Below are 19,606 nucleotides of genomic sequence, written 5' to 3'. Positions count from 1 at the left end.
GAGTGGCTATAGCGGCTAACACCCTTTTCCCGAAGCTAGCACCAGTTAGCCGCGAGCCAGGCACATCTCCCGGCTAGCAAACAAAATTACAGGCCAACTGGCCTGGACCCTTTTGTCGACACGGCGCCCCGCCATACCACCACGACTGGTCTGCCGACGTAACTCCATCCGCTGTGCCCTCAACCGGACATTGGAGCAGACGCTCTTACTAGCCCCGGCCTGCTAACTTTAAACGCCGTGTCTCCCGCTTGCTAGCGTAGTAACAACTACGCCGGCTTCCCTGTTTCATCTATTGCTGTTCACTGGACCCTATGATCACTTGGCTACATAGCTGATGCCTACTGGACTGTTCATTAATCACGGTACTCCATTTTGTTTATTTATTTTTAAAATATTTTAAAAATATTTTTTATCTGTCGGCCCCAGCCTCGAACTCATGCCCTAACTGACCATCTCTGCCCATTCATCGCCATTTTGCCTGTTGTTATTGTCTTAGCTGATTAGCTGTTGTTGTCTTACAAATTGTTGTCTTAACTAGCTCTCCCAATCAACACCTGTGATTGCTTTATGCCTCGCTTTAAGTCTCTATCAAATGTCAATATGACCTGTATCCTGTGTTTTAGGATATTTATCATTGTTTTACTTTACTGCGGAGCCCCTAGTCCCATTCAACATGCCTCAGATACCTCCTTTGTCCCACCTCCCACACATGCGGTGACCTCACCCAGCATAACTAGCACGTCCAGAGATGCAACCTCTCTTATCATCACTCAATGCCTGGTTTACCTCCACTTTACCCGCACCCCACCATACCCCTGTCTGTACATTATGCCCTGAATCTATTCTACCACGCCCAGAAATCTGCTCCTTTTATTCTCTGTCCCCAATGAAGTAGACGACCAGTTTTGATAGCCTTTAGCCGTACCCTCATCCTACTCCTCCTCTGTTCCTCGGGTGATGTGGAGGTTAACCCAGGCCCTGCGTGTCCCCAGGCACTCTCATTTGTTTTCTTCTGTAACCGAAAAACCCTTACTCACTGCTTTAGCACACTCCGCCAACCCTGATGTCCTTCTAGTCGGCTGGCCCTCGCTACCTATTCGTCGCCAGACCCACTGGCTCCAGGTCAACTATAAGTCTATGCTAGGTAAAGCTCCGCCTTATCTCAGCTCACTGGTCACGATAACAACACCCACCCGTAGCACGCACTCCATCAGGTATATCTCACTGGTCATCCCCAAAGCCAACACCTCCTTTGGCTGCCTTTCCTTCCAGTTCTCTGCTGCCAATGACTGGAACGAATTGCAAAAATCACTGCAGCTGGAGACTTATATTTCCCTCACTAACTTTAAACATCAGCTATCTGAGCAGCTAACCGATCGCTGCAGCTGTACATAGCCCATCTGTACATAGCCCATCCAATCTACCTACCTCATCCCCATATTGTTTTTATTTACTTTACTGCTCTTTTGCACACCAGCATTTCTACTTGCACATCATCAACTGCACATCTATCACTCTAATGTTAATTTGCTAAATTGTAATTACTTCGCTACTACGGCCTATTTATTGCCTTACCTCCTCACCCCATTTGCACACACTGTATATAGACTTTCTTTTTTTCTATTGTGTTATTGACTGTACGCTGGTTTATTCCATGTGTAACTCTGTTGTTGTTTGTGTCGCACTGCTTTGCTTTACCTTGGCCAGGTCGCAGTTGTAAATGAGAGCTTGTTCTCAACTAGCTTACCTGGTTAAATAAAGGTGAAATAAAATGTAACATCTGTTTGTGCTCCCCCCCAATCCCACAGTAGGCGACACAAAGCAGTATAGAAACTAAAAGAGGCATCGGACTGCTGATTGGGATTTTCAATCATTCAGATTTTATTTAGATTGTTGTTCAGGTTCACCATAAGAAATCGTTTTGGTAATTTTGCTTTAAACAGTCAAGTGTATTTGGTCATTGTTACATGAGCAGGGTAATTTCATAAAGAACATTTCGCATTCATTGGCTCTATAAAATTCAAAACGGTCGAAACCATTCGCTTTCGAGATGGGGTAAAATCAAAAGATGCATTATATAAATTGTATAAATGCCATGCTAATTTCTAAATATATATATTGACATAGTACTAGCTCAAAAAACTTCCAATCAGTGCATGATGGTTATTTCAGAAAAAAAGTGGGGGGAATAAAAGCAAACATTTCCCCCTTTCCTAATCTGATAGTGGGGTGGTAGATGCTCAGTCTGCCCAATGGCTCAGCTCAGGTGCCTACACACACCATTGACATTGACACAAACACATACACACACCAACAGAGGTCCATTTAGCTAAGAGAAGTCACCTCAGACAGATCCAGCTCAGAGAGGCCCAGCTCCTGACCCATCAGCATCAGATATTCATTTAAAATGGAAAATTAATGTGTTCATGCAACAACAACAAAAAGTTGCATCGAATCATATCGAACCGCGTCGCATCAATTCGTTCCCCGAATCCCATCGAATCGTTTCAAACTAAAACATATCGTTCCTGTATTATATCGGAGCCCATGCATCTAGATGCGTATTGAATCGTTCATCAAAGGAGAGATGCACATCCCTAGTGTGTGTGTGTGTGTAGTTGTGTTACTATCTGTGTGTGTTGCTATGATTTAATCTGTTTTAGGGTGTGTTTATGTGTGCGTGTGAGAGAGAGAGAGAAAGAGAGAGCGAGAGAGAGAGAGAGAGACAGAAAGGGAAAGAGAGAGCGAGTGTGTGTGTGCCAGGGAAAGTGTGTGTGTTCCGTCAACCCCAACGCGTGGCTTATTTATTTTGTGTAATTTTGGGGCCTCTCGCCGAGCTGTCAGAGAAGTAATTACAGGAGTATCTGAGCTGTCTGGGATGGAGGGAGAGAGTGGTGGGAGGCAGGCGAACGGATGGGATCAACTCACTGTTGTGGAAAATAGGATTCATTTTAATGTTGAATTGAAGATAGTGGATCGTTTTTTAATATAGGGATTAATAAATGTGACTAAATGCTCAGAATTCCGGATAAGGTATTGGCACGACTTTGATGATGAACATGTTGCATAAACATGTTCAGAGACTTGGCTGTGTGGTGCCAGGACAACAACCTCTCACTCAACGTGATCAATATCACATGATCAAGACACGTGATCAAGGAGATGATTTTGGACTACAGAAAAAGGAGGACTGAGCACGCCCCCATTCCCGTCGACCGGGCTGTAGTGGAGCAGGTTAAGAGCTTCAAGTTCCTTGGTGTCCATCACCAACAAACTATCATGGTCCAAACAAACTAAGACAGTCGTGAAGAGGACACAACAAGGCATCGGTCCTCAGATCCTTAAAAAGGTTCTACAGCTGCACCATCGAGATCATCCTGACTAGTTGCATCATTGCCTGGTATGGCAACTGCTCGGCCTCCGACCGCAAGGCACTACAAAGGGTAGTGCGTACGGCCCAGTACATCACTGGGACCAAGCTTCCTGCCATCTAGGACCTCTATACCAGGCGGTGTCAGCATTGTAAGGTCTGCACCTGTTGTATTCGGCGCATGTGACAGATAAAATTAGATTTGATTTGATTTAAACAGAATATTGTTGGGCCGGGTGACAGCTTATGCATTAACAGGTCCCTTACTAACCAGGGTGGTGTTCAGTTGGGTAAATGGAAAAACGAAAAATCTGCAGATAGTACCTCCCCATTTCGAAACATTTCAAAATGTTATTTTACCTACAGAACCTTACCCATAAGGCTTGGCTGCTAGTCATCCTATAGGGCCAAATTATTCACGTGAGAGGGATAAACGGCATGGTTTATCTTTTCATCAAGGGGGGTCGGTTTCATTAGAAAAGACACATGACAACAAAGTCATAGAATATCATTGGAAAATGGGAAGATATGAGATTGACATATTATGCAACGCATTCCCATTCAAAGTTTAAGGAGATTAAATTTGAGCTCTTTTAAGTCAGCTGGGGCTAGGTCATCTGCTTAATAAAAGATATGGGTGGTAAGAATAACAACCGTCACGCCAAGCAATCCGAATTTAGAGGCTCAACAGGCAGATGTTAAACCATTGGCTAGACACTGCTTGGCCAACATATTTTAGTCAAAACCCTGAACAAGCACTGTCACTTACAGTAGCAATGGATAAACCACACTCCGGAGTGAAGTTTACCCTAGGTACAGATCTAGGATCAGCTTCCCCTCCCCCAATCCTAACCTTAACCATTAGTGAGTTTTATGCAAAACTGACCCCTGATCAGCATCTAGGGGAAAATTTACACTAAAAAACAACATTATTTCTTAAAGTAATATTAATTGTGTATGTTTTACCAGATGTGTATTGGTATTGTGTTGGTGTGTAGTATTCAGCTACTGTAGGCCACAAACTAAACCTGTTTTTTTCAAATGGTCATTGCAAACAGTATGTCAAGGCTTTTTCATTTGGGAGGAATACAATTAAGAGGTAGCTGTAGGAATAATGTGAGATATTGCAGCTTCGTAAATATATTTTCTTATCGAAGGCTTCATGGTTTCCCTACTAATGAGTTGGCCAATGTACCAAGCTCATATCAATTTAGTTCAGATTTCATTTAAACTTTAAACCCGTCATTCTTTGGAAAATAACCCACTATCCAGTCCATCTTAATAGTCTATTTTAATTATGGGGATATTCAGTACCATCCAAACAAGCACACACTCACCCAACTGTAATGCACCCAATCTTCCTCTCTAAAGATAATAATTGTAAAAAAAAATGTACGTTAACCATATATAGAGTTTTAATTAGTAACTTAATCAAGAAAAAAATGATCAAACACCCACACCCTACCCCCAATCTCCCGCCATTTGTCAAACAGCCAGCATAGTGCTATGCTACCAAAATGTCTTTATCTACCTATAGGTAGCTTTTTCAATGGGTCGGTCTTCTGTTTACAATTTGAACGACAGCGAGTAGCTCATCATTAAATGGTGTTTTTATGAGGACTTCGAAAGCTTAAAGGCTTAATGGGTTCAATCCGTAGAGATAAATAGAGATCACTACTTGGAAATAACACATGTTTGCATGGATATTGCCAATGAGGACTTTCACCATTTTAAAGTAGTCAACTGGGTGGGACTCCTCATGGTTTAAGTAAGGGTCACATAATTCTATCGCGGTCATCAGGGGGGATCAGCCAATGAATTAGACTCATGAAGAAACATTTCATAACTGCAGGTGGCAGTAAATCACCAACCTGGGCTTTAGACCTGTTCAAACAACACACTCCAGGTGGCAGTATTCACCCTTTTAGTTTGTTTACCAACTCATAGAAGAAGTAGAAGAAGATTTACTACTTCAGAGGACTCATTTTCGTATCTGTGCCATTATAGCGTCTGTGACAGCATGGGCAGCGCCATTGAGGCTATCTCCTTTTTAACATTGGACTAGATAGCTAGCTAACAGGTTTGTGTGTGCCGAGCGGCACCAGAGTTAAAATAAAAACACTTCTTACCCTTTCGTAGTTAATAAATCCAATGTAAAACGTGATAACTGTAGTATCCTTAACTAGCATTGAACAAGTGAATCCATTCTTCTCTAATAAAAAAAACTCTCTCCCTAATTTCTGAATCACACTTGTATCAGTAAGATACAGTAGCCTGTGCTTTGGAGGGGCAGGAGTAGGTAGCCTACACACGCACGTACACACACTGGAATAGATTTTCAGCTGGCAAGCAGACGCTGGAATATGTTTCTGAGTGACAGAGTGAGGGCTTTGCATACGTGCTTTGTGTGTTTTTGTGGGACTGGAAAAAAATGCCCAGAACGTAAAAGAACGTTATTAACTGGCTACCATGCTTTTAAAATAACGGTTCTATTCCGGCACATTATAGATCACTTTCATTCCCGGTTCTGATTCTGTTTCTCAAAAAATGTAATTTTGAGGTTTTCGGTTCTGTTTCCTGAACCGGTTCCAACCCTTGCTAGTAATTGCAAAATGGAGCCCAAACCCTGCATATTTAGTTTCCTATATGCAGGAAACCCACTGGGCACAGACGTCAGTTCAACGTCTTGTTTTGATTTACATCTGGTTGAGTTGTCAACTAATGTGAATTCAACAAAACATTTCACCATTGTATTGGATTTAGGTGAAAAGTTGGGTGAAAAAAAATGAAATTCCCTTACATTGATGACTTTTTCAAAAATCCTAGCAGTTTTCCCCGTTGATTCAACGTCATCGTTGAATTTTTGTTGTTGAAATGACATGGAAACAACGTTGATTCCAACCAGTTTATATGGGAAGAGAGAAAAAAGGAGGGGTAAACCTCTTCTCTGTATATCACGATGCTATGGGTTTTCTGTCCATTTTTCTTAGTGTTCGCGTTCCACCACCTAATGGGATTTGACTGCAATATATGGTTTGTTAGCCTGTTAGCCACCTAGCATTCCTTGAGAAAAAATAATTGAGAATAGCCCCAGAATCACTTCCAACTAAGACCTCTCCCACGCTCGTGTCCTGTAATCCTTGTGTCCTGGCTGAACTTTCAGTCCGTTTCCCCCCTATCTGAGTCACCTCATCAGTCCCCTATTGTGCCGTGCCCAGGCTTGCCTCTCCAAATCAAAACTCACGCACCCACTCAAAACAAATTCCCCTGGGTGTCTAATTGGAGGTGGAGGGAAGGTGATAATCTTACTGCGGCACTGTGTGTTAGCTTTGGACAACACTTTGATTCCTGCTGCTAGGCCATCCCTGGCCTGTATCCTTATGCCACAAAGCTGAAAATCAAAGGGCCCCTTTCGAAAATAATGGAGTTGGACCCTGGGGCTTGCCCAAAGCACCCGGGCAGGTGCCAACACTCCTGTGATACTCTTGATGTGGTGGCCATCATTACAGTGGACCTCTGGTGGGACACGGAAATCACTTTGATCCTCTGATATTTAACGGCAGAAAAAGGGTTGATGGGATTGGAATTTAGGACCGAATGGGTTTTTATTTGCGAACCCACTCTGTATGGATCCAGAAACAGGCAGCCTTGCGCTTTGACATCCTTTTCTCTAGCACACAGTCCAGAACAGTGCAACACAGTGCCAGTGTAGGGTCCTAGTTTTGCATTCACAGTGCCCAGGAAGTGGATCAGGGACTGCAGCTGTGGTGCATTGGGGGTGTGGTTCTGTGAATATATTTTTCTCTTACTACTGTATCTGATGGTGGATCTCTGAAAAAATACAGAATGGCGCCAAAGGAGATGGCTGCCGTTTTACAATCCCGTAACCAATTGTGCTGTTGTATATGTTTTTTTGCGTTATTTGTAACTTATTTTGTACATAATGTTTCTGCCGAGAGCTTCTAGATATCAGGATAGCGATTACTCACCCCGTACTGAAGGAATAATTTTTCTTCAACGAGTCAAACGGGAAGGATTTACTTCAGACACCCGACAAGGCCCTCATCCCTGTCATTCGCAGGAGAAAGACAGAGGTATCGGGGACGAAGGTCCAGGTGCCTTGTAAGGATCCGTCGACAAGAGGGTAATCTACCTTTACCATCGGTTCTATTAGCCAACGTACAATCAATCGATAATAAAATAGACAAACTACGATCACGTACTGTATATCCTACCAATGGGACATTAAAAACTGTAATCTCTTATGTTTCACGAGTCGCGGCTTAACGATGACATGAATAACATACAGCTGGCAGGTTTTAAGCTTTTTCGTCAGGATAGAACAGCGGCCTCTGGTAAGACAAGGAGTGGCGGTCTATGTATATTTGTAAACAACAGATGGTATACGAGGTTTTGCTCGACTATTTACTAAGAGAGTTTTCATCTGTATTTATGAAATCTGTCTTTATACCACCACAAACCGATGCCGGCACTAAGACCGCACTCAATGACCTGTATACGGTCATAAGCAAACAATCCAGAGGTGGCACTCCTAGTGGCCGGGGACTTTAATACAGGGAAACTGAAATCTGTTTTACCTAATTTCTATTAGCATGTTAAATGTGCAACCAGAGGAAAAAAACTCCAGACCATCTTTACTCCACACACAGAGACACGTACAAAGCTCTCCCTCAAGGAGCGGGACTCTTTTTATTTATTTTATTTTATTTAACCTTTATTTAACCAGGTAGGTAAGTTGAGAACAAGTTCTCATTTACAATTGCGACCTGGCCAAGATAAAGCAAAGCAGTTCGACACATACAACAACACAGAGTTACACATGGAGTAAAACAAACATACAGTCAAATAATACAGTAGAAAAATAAGTCTATATGCAATGTGAGCAAATGAGGTGAGATAAGGGAGGTAAAGGCAAAAAAAAGGCCATGGTGGCGAAGTAAATACAATATAGCAAGTAAAACACTGGAATGGTAGATTTGCAGTGGAAGAATGTGCAAAGTAGAGATAGAAATAATGGGGTGCAAAGGAGCAAAATAAATAAATACAGTAGGGGGAGAGGTAGTTGTTTGGGCTAAATTATAGATGGGCTATGTACAGGTGCAGTAATCTGTGAGCTGCTCTGACAGCTGATGCTTAAAGCTAGTGAGGGAGAAAAGTGTTTCCAGTTTCAGAGATTTTTGTAGTTCGTTCCAGTCATTGGCAGCAGAGAACTGGAAGGAGAGGCGGCCAAAGGAAGAACTCTAACCCGGAAGCTTATAAGAAATCCTGCTATGCTCTCCGACGAACCATCAAACAGGCAAAGCGTCAATACAGGACTAAGATTGAATCATACTACACCGGCTCCGACCCTCGTCGGATGTGGCAAACTATTACAGACTACAAAGGGAAGCACAGCCGCGAGCTGCCCAGTGACGCGAGCCTACCAGACGAGGTAAATTACTTCTATGCTCGCTTCGAGGCAAGTAACCCTGAAGCATACATGAGAGCATCAGCTGTTCTGGATGACTGTGTGATCACGCTCTCCATAGCCAATGTGAGTAAGACCTTTAAACAAGTCAACATTCACAAGGCCGCAGGGCCAGACGGATTACCGGGACGTGTACTCCGAGCATGCGCTTACCAACTGGCAAGTGTCTTCACTGACATTTTTAACCTGTCCCTGACTGAGTCTGTAATACCAACATGTTTAAAGCAGACCACGATAGTCCCTGTGCCCAAAAACACTTAGGTGACCTGCCTAAATGACTACCGCCCCGTAGCACTCACGTCTGTAGCCATGAAGTGCTTTGAAATGCTTGTCATGGTTCACATCAACACCATTATCCCAGAAACCCTAGACCCAGTCCAATTTGTCTACCGCCCCAACAGATCCACAGATGATGCAATCTCTATTGCACTCAACTCTGCGCTTTCACACCTGGACAAAAGGAACACCTATGTGAGAATGCTATTCATTGACTACAGCTCAGCGTTCAACACCATAGTACCCGCAAAGCTCATCACTATGCTAAGGACCCTGGGACAAAACACCTCCCTCTGCAACTGGATCCTGGACTTCCTGACAGGCCGCCCCCAGGTGGTAAGGGTAGGTAACAACGCATCCACCATGCTGATCCTCAACACGGGGGCCCCTCAGGGGTGCTCACTCAGTCCCCTCCTGTACTCCCTGTTCACTCATGACTGCATGGCCAGGCATGCCTCCAACACCATCATCACGTTTGCAGATGACACAACAGTGGTAGGCCTGATCACCAATAACGATGAGACAGCCTGTAGGGAGGAGGTCAGCAACCTGGCCGTGTGGTACCAGGACAACAACCTCTCCCTCAACATGATCAAGACAAAGGAGATGATTGGGGACTACAGGAAAAGGAGGACCGAGCACGCCCCCATTCTCATCGACGGGGCTGCAGTGGAGCACGTTGAGAGCTTCTAGTTCCTTGGTGTCCACATCACCAACAAACTGTCATGGTCCAAAAACACTGAGACAGTCGTGAAGAGGGCACGACAAAGCCTATTCCCCCTCAGGAGACTGAAAGATTTGGCATGGGTCCTCAGTTCCTCAAAATGTTCTACAGCTGCACCATCAAGAACATCCTGACTGCAAGGCACTACAGAGGGTAGTGCATACGGCCCAGTACATCACTGGGGCCAAGATTCCTGCCATCCAGGACCTATACACCAGGCAGTGTCAGAGGAAGGCCCTAAAAAAATTTGCCTCCAGCCACCATTGTCATAGACTTTTCTCTCTGCTTCCGCACGGCAAGCGGTACCGGAGCACCAAGTCTAGGTCCAAAAGGCTTCTAAACAGCTTCTACCCGCAAGCCATAAGACTCCTGAACAGCTAACCAAACGGCTACCCAGACCCCTCTTTTACCCTGCTGCTACTCTCTGTTTATTATCTATGCATAGTCACTTTAACTCTACCTACATGTACATATTACCTTAGTTACCTTGACTAACCGGTTCCCCCGTATATAGTCTCGCTATTGTTATTTTTCTGCTGCTGTTTAATTATTTGTTACTTTTATTTTCAATGTTTTACTTAAGACTTTTTTTCATCTTAAAACTTCTTAAAGCGTTGTTGGTTAAGGGTTTGTAAGTAAGCATTGCACTGTAAGGTTGTATTCAGGGCATGTGACAAATACGATTTGATTTTGTGAGCAGCTGAGGTAAGGTGCAGTGGTGCACGGGGCTATGACAAGCCATGACCCACATGTCTCACCCAACCCACACCCTCCTCAGGGCCTCAAGTACAGTAGCCCTTACACAACAGGCCAGGGCCCCATGTGAAGCAAGTAGTGCTGAGCGATTAACCGAAATTTCGTTCATTTTCATTTTTTTTACAACTAATTTACCGACACCTGTTCAATGATTTTAATTCCATTTTGTTCATTTTTGATAAAGAGATTGATAGCTGATATTCAGCAGTCATAAAAGTATGCCTTATTTACTTTGAAGAACTGTTACAGTTTTCAACCCATATAATCATATAATCAAAATAAATAAAAAATGAATAATTGAACAGAAACTGAACTAACCTCAAAAAGCACTAATCGCTCAGAACTAGAAGCAAGATGAGTGTTTGGGAAAATGATGCAGCTAATGTGTTATTGTGTAGCAGTCAGTGACTGTACATCCTAACAGCTAGCTAGCCTAAAACGTAGCTTTTCAGATCCTCGTGTTGGACAGAATTGTAATTTCTCTGTCATAATGACACATTGAAGATGTTGTCTGGGGTTGTTAAACCTGCAGGTCAGTGCTACATCTAGAACGGTGACACAAACAGCCTTTGTCACTCAGTTCAGGTATGAACAAATACGATACCTTAACTAGCGCCCGTCCACAGGTTTGATGTTTTCCGTCTATGTTTTTGGAGGAGAGGTTGCAATTAACATTGGAGACGGCAAAACTTCACAAATGAAGGATGGCGTAATCGGAGTGACAACATGACAGCGAAGAACTCCGCCCAGGGGGGTTCTGTCTGGCTCCACGACCAACACGGCTGGTCCTGTCATCTCGCTTCGTGCCACCAGCTGTGTGGGCCGTGTTGACATCCAGTGTGACACCACCCATGGTGTTTTGTCATCGCGGCTTCCTCAGCTTCCCGAGGAGAGACAGGTACATGCACAATGTATGGTCTTCAAAGCCGCGACACGCTGTGGTCTAGCGGTCCGTAAAAATTGACTAGCAGCCCGGCAAATTGAGAATGAGATCGTGAACTAGGGAGGATGGGCAACTTTGGTGGAATTTTTTTGTGGCATGTTCTGTGAGTAGGTGCAATGTGGGATTCAGTTGACTCAAGTCTATCTGAGTATTGTTAAACCACAGCGCTATCACACCCTAGGATTTGTCTTGCTGTGCCGAACACTAAGATAAATATATGGGGAATTGGAAGAACTTGACGATTGTTTTCTGATTTCCATGAATATAACAGTGAAAGTCATTTCCTGAGGTCTTCAAGCGCCCATAAAAGTACTTTGTTGCACTTAGCAAAATGTAAACGTGCACAGAATTAAAAGACTCACTCGTCTGAAGAGTTCTCTCTGAATACAGACAGAGGGAAGCACCCTGACCTGACAGTCTGTCTGCAAGACATCTTATGCCAAAAGCTGCACCCTTGTCTGAGAGAAAAAGAGACAGAATCCCAGATGGAACAAGTCAAAAGCACTCTCTGAAATGTCAAGAGTTAGGTAAGGGCCTTGAAATATCTGTGGTAATGTGAATCTCTTGGGACTGCAGTCGGGTTCTTTCTTCTCTCCTCTGGCACTAGTCCGCCTCGTATGGTAGCTCTTGACTCCTGTGATTTATTAACTGGTGGCAATGACAGTTCAAGTGCGGTAGCTTACTGCAGAATCAGCTTCCATTTATACTGTCTCGAATTGTAGGATTCGCTTTGTCTGTGTTGTCTTTTGTGGTCGTCTTGTGCATTCCATGGTTGCTTTGTATTGGTTCATATTTTGCTTTGTTATGTCTGCTGGTGTGAATTGGTCGATTGCCAAATGTTTACATATTGCATATAGGATAACATATTGCGTTTATATGTTCTATAAGGTTGTGTTGCTTTGTATTGATTGTAATTGCAGAATCTGCTTATGCCCAGAGAGCAAGAGAGAGAGAGAATAAACCAGGCAGGCGAGCCCAAATCTACCAAATTATTCTGACTGGTTAAGGCAAGGGTTAAGGTTTGGTTTAAGGTTAAAACAGAAACAATAATAACCAGAGCATAGCACTGGGATTGAACCTGTGATCCTCGGAGCCATGTGCCTACTTGATGGTAATACATGCTCACGTTGCCTCTAGTGGATGGTATTGAAGGCGTCTCCTGACGTCCTGGGGACCTGGACAGAATATTTAAGTAATATCTGGTGTGATCTCGCTGATACTCTACACTGCTTGCATTTCTGGGGCTGGCCATTTTCATTTCTAAGCCGTTTGTTTTATGGTCCGCTCTTGAAATAGCCTTAGTAGAGAGGAGAGAACAGATTAACTCTGGAGAGACGGGCCTCATCATCCATGCCTGTCACCAGCCCTCATTCATAAACACAATATCTGCAAATCCAATAATGTCACAAAGTTTTTTGTTTGTTTGGAGCCATCATATTTTATCTTTGTTGTGCTGGTGGCAGCGGTGGAATATTTTGGGTTAATTCCAACTAGTCCTGACTAAATACCCGCCATGCCCATCTGTGACACATATCAATTTTGTAACACCATTATTGACTTAATAAGCCAGTGTTACCACATAACTTTTGTGAAAGAAACATTTTAATTATTAACCATTTTATTGATGCCCAAGTACAGAAGGTGAACGTTAAATGTGAAGTTACAATTCATGAATGTCAGGTATTCATTCACCAACATCTATGTTTTACGTGCACAAGCACTGTTCATGACAAGGTTCACACCCCTCTTGTTTTGCTGTTTTTAAGCTAATTCCCTGCAATTTTACACATTTATGTCTTATGTGATATCTGAGTGACTCAAAATTTACAACAAAATCAAGACATCAGATGACATGGGCTAGTTGATCAACTGGGCATTTCTGACAAGTTCTAAATAGCTCTCTCTACAATGACTGACTGGACAAGAGGAACTGATGATGCACTAGCCAATTTTGAAATTCCACCTTGTGCATTTTACTATTACAACTTTCAAGTGTACTGTAATTTGAAAGTCCAACTGAGTTCCTTTTTCATTTGTTCATCTCCCCTAGTTTGGGAACCGCTTGTAACAATGTGCGCTGAAAGTCGGGAAGGAAGTTCAGGGAGTGAGTGTTTTCATAAATAAATGAAACCAACGGGTAACACAAACAACGCACAGACATGACCCAGGAACAGAAACAATAACGCCTGGGGAAGTAACCAAAGGGAGTAACATACAGTATATTGGGAAGGTAATCAGGGTGGTGATATAGTCCAGGTGAGCTTGATGACGCGCAGGTGCGCGCAACGATGGTGACAGGTGTGCGCCATAACGAGCAGCCTGGTGACCTAGAGGCCGTAGAGGGAGCACCCGTTCAAGTACCCCCTCTCCAACACGCGGCTCCAGGTCACCTCTACTGAGGCGTAGGAAACCTGTCAATCCGGCTGAGACACGGGAGCATGGTGACCTAGAGCGCCGGAGAGAGAGCATACGTGATGGTACCCCCTCCCCGGCGCATTCAGCTCCAGCCACAGGACGTCGAGGATCCCGGGGATCAGGAGCGGACCGGTCACCCCTGCTGATGCCCGGGAACTTGTCTCTGGCTGCGGCGTGGGAACCTGACAGACCGGCTGAGGCATGAGAGCCTGACAAGCCGGTGGAGGCAGGGGAGACTGGCGATCTGACTGAGGCATGAGAGCCTGTAGTGGCTCCCGGACCCGCCGTCATTCCCACTGACACACAAAACAAAAAAACACTCCCTGATGCTTCCCTTAGGTGAGGCGTTATTCTGTAACAATGTGTGCTGAGAGTCTGGAATCAAGTTCAGGGAGTGAGTGTTTTAATAAATAAATGAAACTAACACGTAACACAAATAACGCACAGACATGACCCAGGAACAATGACGCCTGGGGAAGGAACCAAAGGGAGTGACATATATAGGGAAGGTAATCAGGGAGGTGATGGAGTCCAGGTGAGTCTGATGACGTGCAAGTGAGCATAACGATGGTGACAGGTGTGCGCCATAACGAGCAGCGTGGTGACCTAGAGGGAGCACACTTGACACCGCTGCCGTACATTATCATAGATTACTTTTTAACAGCTAGCTAGCCCATGCATAATACAGTGCCAGGGGTAATAGAGTTAGTGCCCTTGTAACCTCCTCCGCTTACTGACACTTCGACCTTGGTGCCTCGCTGACCCTCAAGTTGCGGAGTTTACACTTGGACTCTAGGCGTTAAAATTCCCACCTCATTAGCGGAGCGTAACCGCGAGGCTACAGTTGGCCGGCGCTGACGTGCTTGGACTCACTCTGACTCGCTCTACCTGCCGTCCTTAAAAAAGGGCATGTCGCTCCAGGTATTGAAGGTATCTTAATCATGCTGCTCCATTGCAAAAATGTATCTCCACTGCCTGCCAAAGAAAAGGACCAGAGGGGATTCCCTCATGCATAAATCCTTATCAAAGTTGATGAGTGAATGAAAATGAATGAAAGTGAATGAAAATGTATCTCCCCTTAAGCTAAATTAATACTTTGAGTGGTGTGTCAATCACCGGGTCTAGCCTCCACGGTGACAAGAGCTGATAGAAGCCAGGCCTCAGGGCACTTGAAAGCCAGCCGAGCTGCCTGTAGGGCTCTGTCTCACAACCTTGTCAAGGTCTAGGCTCTGTATTGACACTCCAAGCAGCTCAAATAGTCTAAACCCTGGCCCCAGCTTTGCTTTAGCGAGTCTCGCGTTGAGGGGTAGTGCAATCCTGGTCTTATAGGTCTTAAAGACAAACTCCTCGACCCTTACTGTCTCCACCCGTAAGCTCTCACCACGTAGCTTGAGAAACATATCTTTGTTTTAGCCGCCAGACCTTTTGTTAAGTCACTTCGTCCTGCTAATCGTGACAATAGCACGTGCACATAATCCTCTTACAGAGGGCTCCTGGATGACAGATCCAGGAGGACGTAGCTTAATTTAATGCAGGAAAGGTCTTCGGCCATGAAAGAATGTCTGGCATGCTACGTGGGGGGGAGACAGAAAGAGAGGGAAGGTGCCGGGCAGACCTGGGTTTTGTTGTGCTTATGTGTCTGTGCCACCGGCGTCCCGGAGAGACTGACACATTTCCCAGAGGCGTCTGGGAACTGATCTGTGTGATAGATCGTAGCTGGAAGTCAAGGAGTGATGTGTTTGGAAAGACGATACTTCAACGCTATTGCAATGTTTTGCTGAGTCGTTGTAGCGATGTTGTAGAAGCGTAGTACTATGCTGTCTTTATGTTTAGCTCACATCTGACACACGAGGAACTCGTCACTAACAGGACCAGGTTTATGACACACACACAGTACTGTAGGTACTGTAAAGTTGTTAACTGACTGCTTGAGTAAAATTGAGCTTTTCCTTTTACGCATACAATTTCACCCTTCAGAAGATCTGCCGGGCAAACGCGGAGAAAAATACTGACTTTGCATAATTAAAGCAAACTTGGAACTAACTAGCGTGCTTGCGTGTGTTTTTGCGTGTGCAAGCCTGAGTGTGACTGTGTCAGAATATAATCGTCCTCCTTCTCCTTCTCTGTGTGAAGTGGCATGTCATGCACTCACTTCACTTGAAAAAGGGTCTGTAAGCCCTTTCCTGCAGTCAATGACCAAAAGCACCCACTTTTTCCTCATCGGTGGAAAGTTATTAATTTAATTTCATAATTAATAAAGATGATAAAAAATAGAACATATGATGTTTCTATGTCAAATGGTTTTGTTATATTTCAATCTTCTGTGGTGTATATAAAGTGAAATATTGGGATGCAAACTCAAAATTGAATACATTTCAACTGTATATCTGCCATGGTACAGGTGTCTTTTTTGTTGTCGCCCATAACCATGTGTGTGAGGTGTATACTTGTGTTTCAAAGTAGATTTGTTTAAGACTACCAAGAAACAGTCTATGACCCTGATTTAGCCCACTGCAGTAAATGGTTAAAAAACATCTTCTCATTTAGAAAACAGCCTATGTGGCATCAATATGAGTCAGAAACATTTATTCTACTGTCATAACTGACTACGAAGTGTAAATAGGATAATTCTGGTCATACAGTCAGTCTTGTCCAAAATGTATTTTTGTGAGACTTGTGGTAGTCGTGACTGCATCACAAATTAAATGTTAGGTTGGTTTCAAAAGTTCAATCCTGTCCACCTGTCCACATGCCCACAGCTGGCAACACAGAAGTAATTATGGATTCAGTGCAGGTGCACGCTAGAGACGGAAGATGAAGCGAGACACCACACTTGCTGTTTATTCTGTAAAATGTTTTGGTTCAATGAAAGTCATTGAACTAAGTAGACCAGACCCAGCTGCTATTGCATTGGTGTCTATGGGAGACACACCCAATTAAGTAGACCGGAACGTCATTTATTTTTTCAATAGCTAACGGCCTGGGTCAACTATCTTCATTTATCCACCATCTTTGCTGCACGCGACCCAATCGTAATGTCTGTGGTAAATGTGGGTTGACTTTGGATATCCTTATGGGGCTAGTTAGGGACCATCAGTAAATTACACATTATACTTGGAGAATATGTTAAAATTCCAGTAGCTCTAAATTTCAATGACTTAAAAACCTAAAAACAACTATAAATTGTAGAAATTCATATACAAATATTGAAAGAATTTAATGAGAACCTAAAGGTGTGCAACATGAAAATATTGTCTCATTGACATTGTGTAATTTATTGATGTTCCCTAACTAAGAAACAAACAAAGAAACACACACACACACAATGACATTCACACACTGACATTCACACACTGACATGCACATTTACACAAGCATATGCAGATTCAAAGGCATTGTTTTTCTCTCATCATAAGCACCTAGTTGTCAAAGTAGTAGCCTTGAAGCAGATTGCTGTGTAGTGAGAGGTATGCAAAATGGTAAATGTAAATAAATGAGTCAACCCTCGCTGGCTGAAAGAACCGAAACACAATTACCTGTCCGTCCATTCAGCCACTTATTCAGTGACATTAACATTGGGTTTGTCTTGATGACTTTGATTGTGCTTATTGTGAAAGGATAGAATATTTACTAATTGCCATGGTCTTTGTTTTCTTTCTCCTTATCTATATGTTCTTTCTCTATCTCTCTCTATGCTCTCTCTCTATGCTCTCTCTCTATGCTCTCTCTCTATGCTCTCTCTTTCTCTCTCCCTCTCTCTCTATGCTCTCAATCTCTCTCTCTCTCTGTGTCTCCAGGCAACATCTTTGTGGTAAGCCTGGCCGTGGCCGACCTGGTGGTGGCCATCTACCCCTACCCTCTGGTCCTCTCCTCCATCTTCCACAAAGGCTGGAACCTGGGCTATGTCCACTGCCAGATCAGCGGTTTTCTCATGGGCGTCAGCGTCATCGGCTCCATCTTCAACATCACCGGCATTGCCATCAACCGCTACTGTTATATATGTCACAGCCTTAAGTACGACAAGCTGTACAGTGACAAAAACTCAGTGTGTTACGTCCTACTCATCTGGGCGTTGACCATTGTGGCCATCGTGCCGAATCTCTTCGTGGGTTCGTTGCAGTATGACCCCAGGGTGTATTCGTGTACGTTCGAGCAGTCGGCGAGTTCGGCGTACACCATCGCCGTAGTCTTCTTCCACTTCATCCTACCGATCATGATCGTCACCTACTGCTACCTGAGGATCTGGATCCTGGTCATTCAAGTTAGGCGACGGGTCAAACCGGACAATAGACCGAAACTGACGCCAAACGACGTGAGGAACTTCGTGACTATGTTCGTGGTGTTTGTGCTGTTCGCCGTGTGCTGGGCACCGCTCAACTTCATCGGGCTGGCGGTGGCCATCAACCCAGAGGTGGTCGTGCCTCTCATCCCCGAGTGGCTCTTCGTGGCGAGCTACTTCATGGCCTACTTCAACAGCTGCCTTAATGCCATCGTGTACGGGATGCTCAACCAGAACTTCCGACGCGAGTACAAGCGCATCGTGGTGTCGGTGTGCACGGCGCGAATCTTCTTCCACGGCAGCTCCAACGACGCGGCCGAGCGGTTCAAGAGCAAGCCGTCGCCGCTCATCACCAACAACAACCAGGTCAAGGTGGAGTCGGTGTGAGAGGACCAGCTGGTCCCAGTGCCCTCCCTACCCCTCCCCCATGGCGCGAACCCTTCGATGTCTATACATCTGTAAAGTGGAAACAAGCAATATGGCGGAAGCTCAAGCTTCACCATTTCGCTCCTTGTACCTATCCAGTACACTGCAGATCTATAAACATCGGAGGGGTTAAGGAGCCCAGGGGAAGGGGTAGGGAGCGATTTGGGACTGGGTGATACTAACACACAGACACACACATGAACAAAGGGGGAGGGGGGATTAAGGGAACCAATGTGACATAAAAGAGTTAAATTAGTTTAAAAAATATAAGTGAATGGAGAACAATTACCAAATACAAAAACAAAACAGCTTCCACTTTCTGAACCGTCCGTGATCTGTGCTATCTTCACCTCTATACAATCAAAGCGAAATGGGGAAAATGTATCTTTGTCTTGCAAAAATCACTTTTGTTAGTTTTTTCGATACTTAAAAAATATATAATGTACTTTTGTTTTCATGTTTACAGTGATGATAACAGTGACTCTATGTAAGACATATTATATGTTTTTATTTTGTATGAAGTATATGTTATATAGATATACAAGAATATATATCAGGTTCATTTCACCAACATCGATAATCCGATGAAAGAAAATGACTAGGGTTGCAAAATTCCTGTAATTTCTCAAAAATTCCAACCAAGATTTATGGAAAACTGGGAACATTTGTGGAGTTACCTGAATTTTGCAAACCTACAAATGACAAATATATCATGCCATGAAAGACAGAACATTTCTGCAATGTCTGGTCACAAACATAACCAAAAGTGTTTTACAGATTTTACCGAATGTTAATGATCATTTTTGTTGGGGTGTGACACTGTTACACTCCTTCCTTTGGAGGAGGAAGCAATATGTTTGGGGATTGCTGCTGTTTCACGATGCCCTGCGGTTCTGTTCCCATCATTCGGTGGAATAAATATGTTTGTA

The 19,606-nt window shown here is 43.9% G+C and overlaps 1 protein-coding gene across 1 annotated transcript in view; it reads left to right on the top strand.

The window, feature by feature from the left end:
• LOC120035089 (melatonin receptor type 1A-A-like) overlaps positions 1-18,638 on the top strand; it is a 60,899-nt gene extending 42,261 nt beyond the window's left edge. The window contains exon 3 of the mRNA XM_038981859.1: positions 17,770-18,638. Within this exon, the coding sequence (XP_038837787.1) occupies positions 17,770-18,638 (869 nt within the window). The remainder of the gene's footprint in view (positions 1-17,769) is intronic.
• Positions 18,639-19,606: the final 968 nt, after the last annotated feature.

Source organism: Salvelinus namaycush, chromosome 42 (assembly GCF_016432855.1).
Source record: "Salvelinus namaycush isolate Seneca chromosome 42, SaNama_1.0, whole genome shotgun sequence".
NCBI lineage: Eukaryota > Metazoa > Chordata > Actinopteri > Salmoniformes > Salmonidae > Salvelinus > Salvelinus namaycush.
The sequence above is the reverse complement of the archived record's forward strand: the minus strand, read 5'-3'. Positions and strand labels throughout refer to the sequence as shown.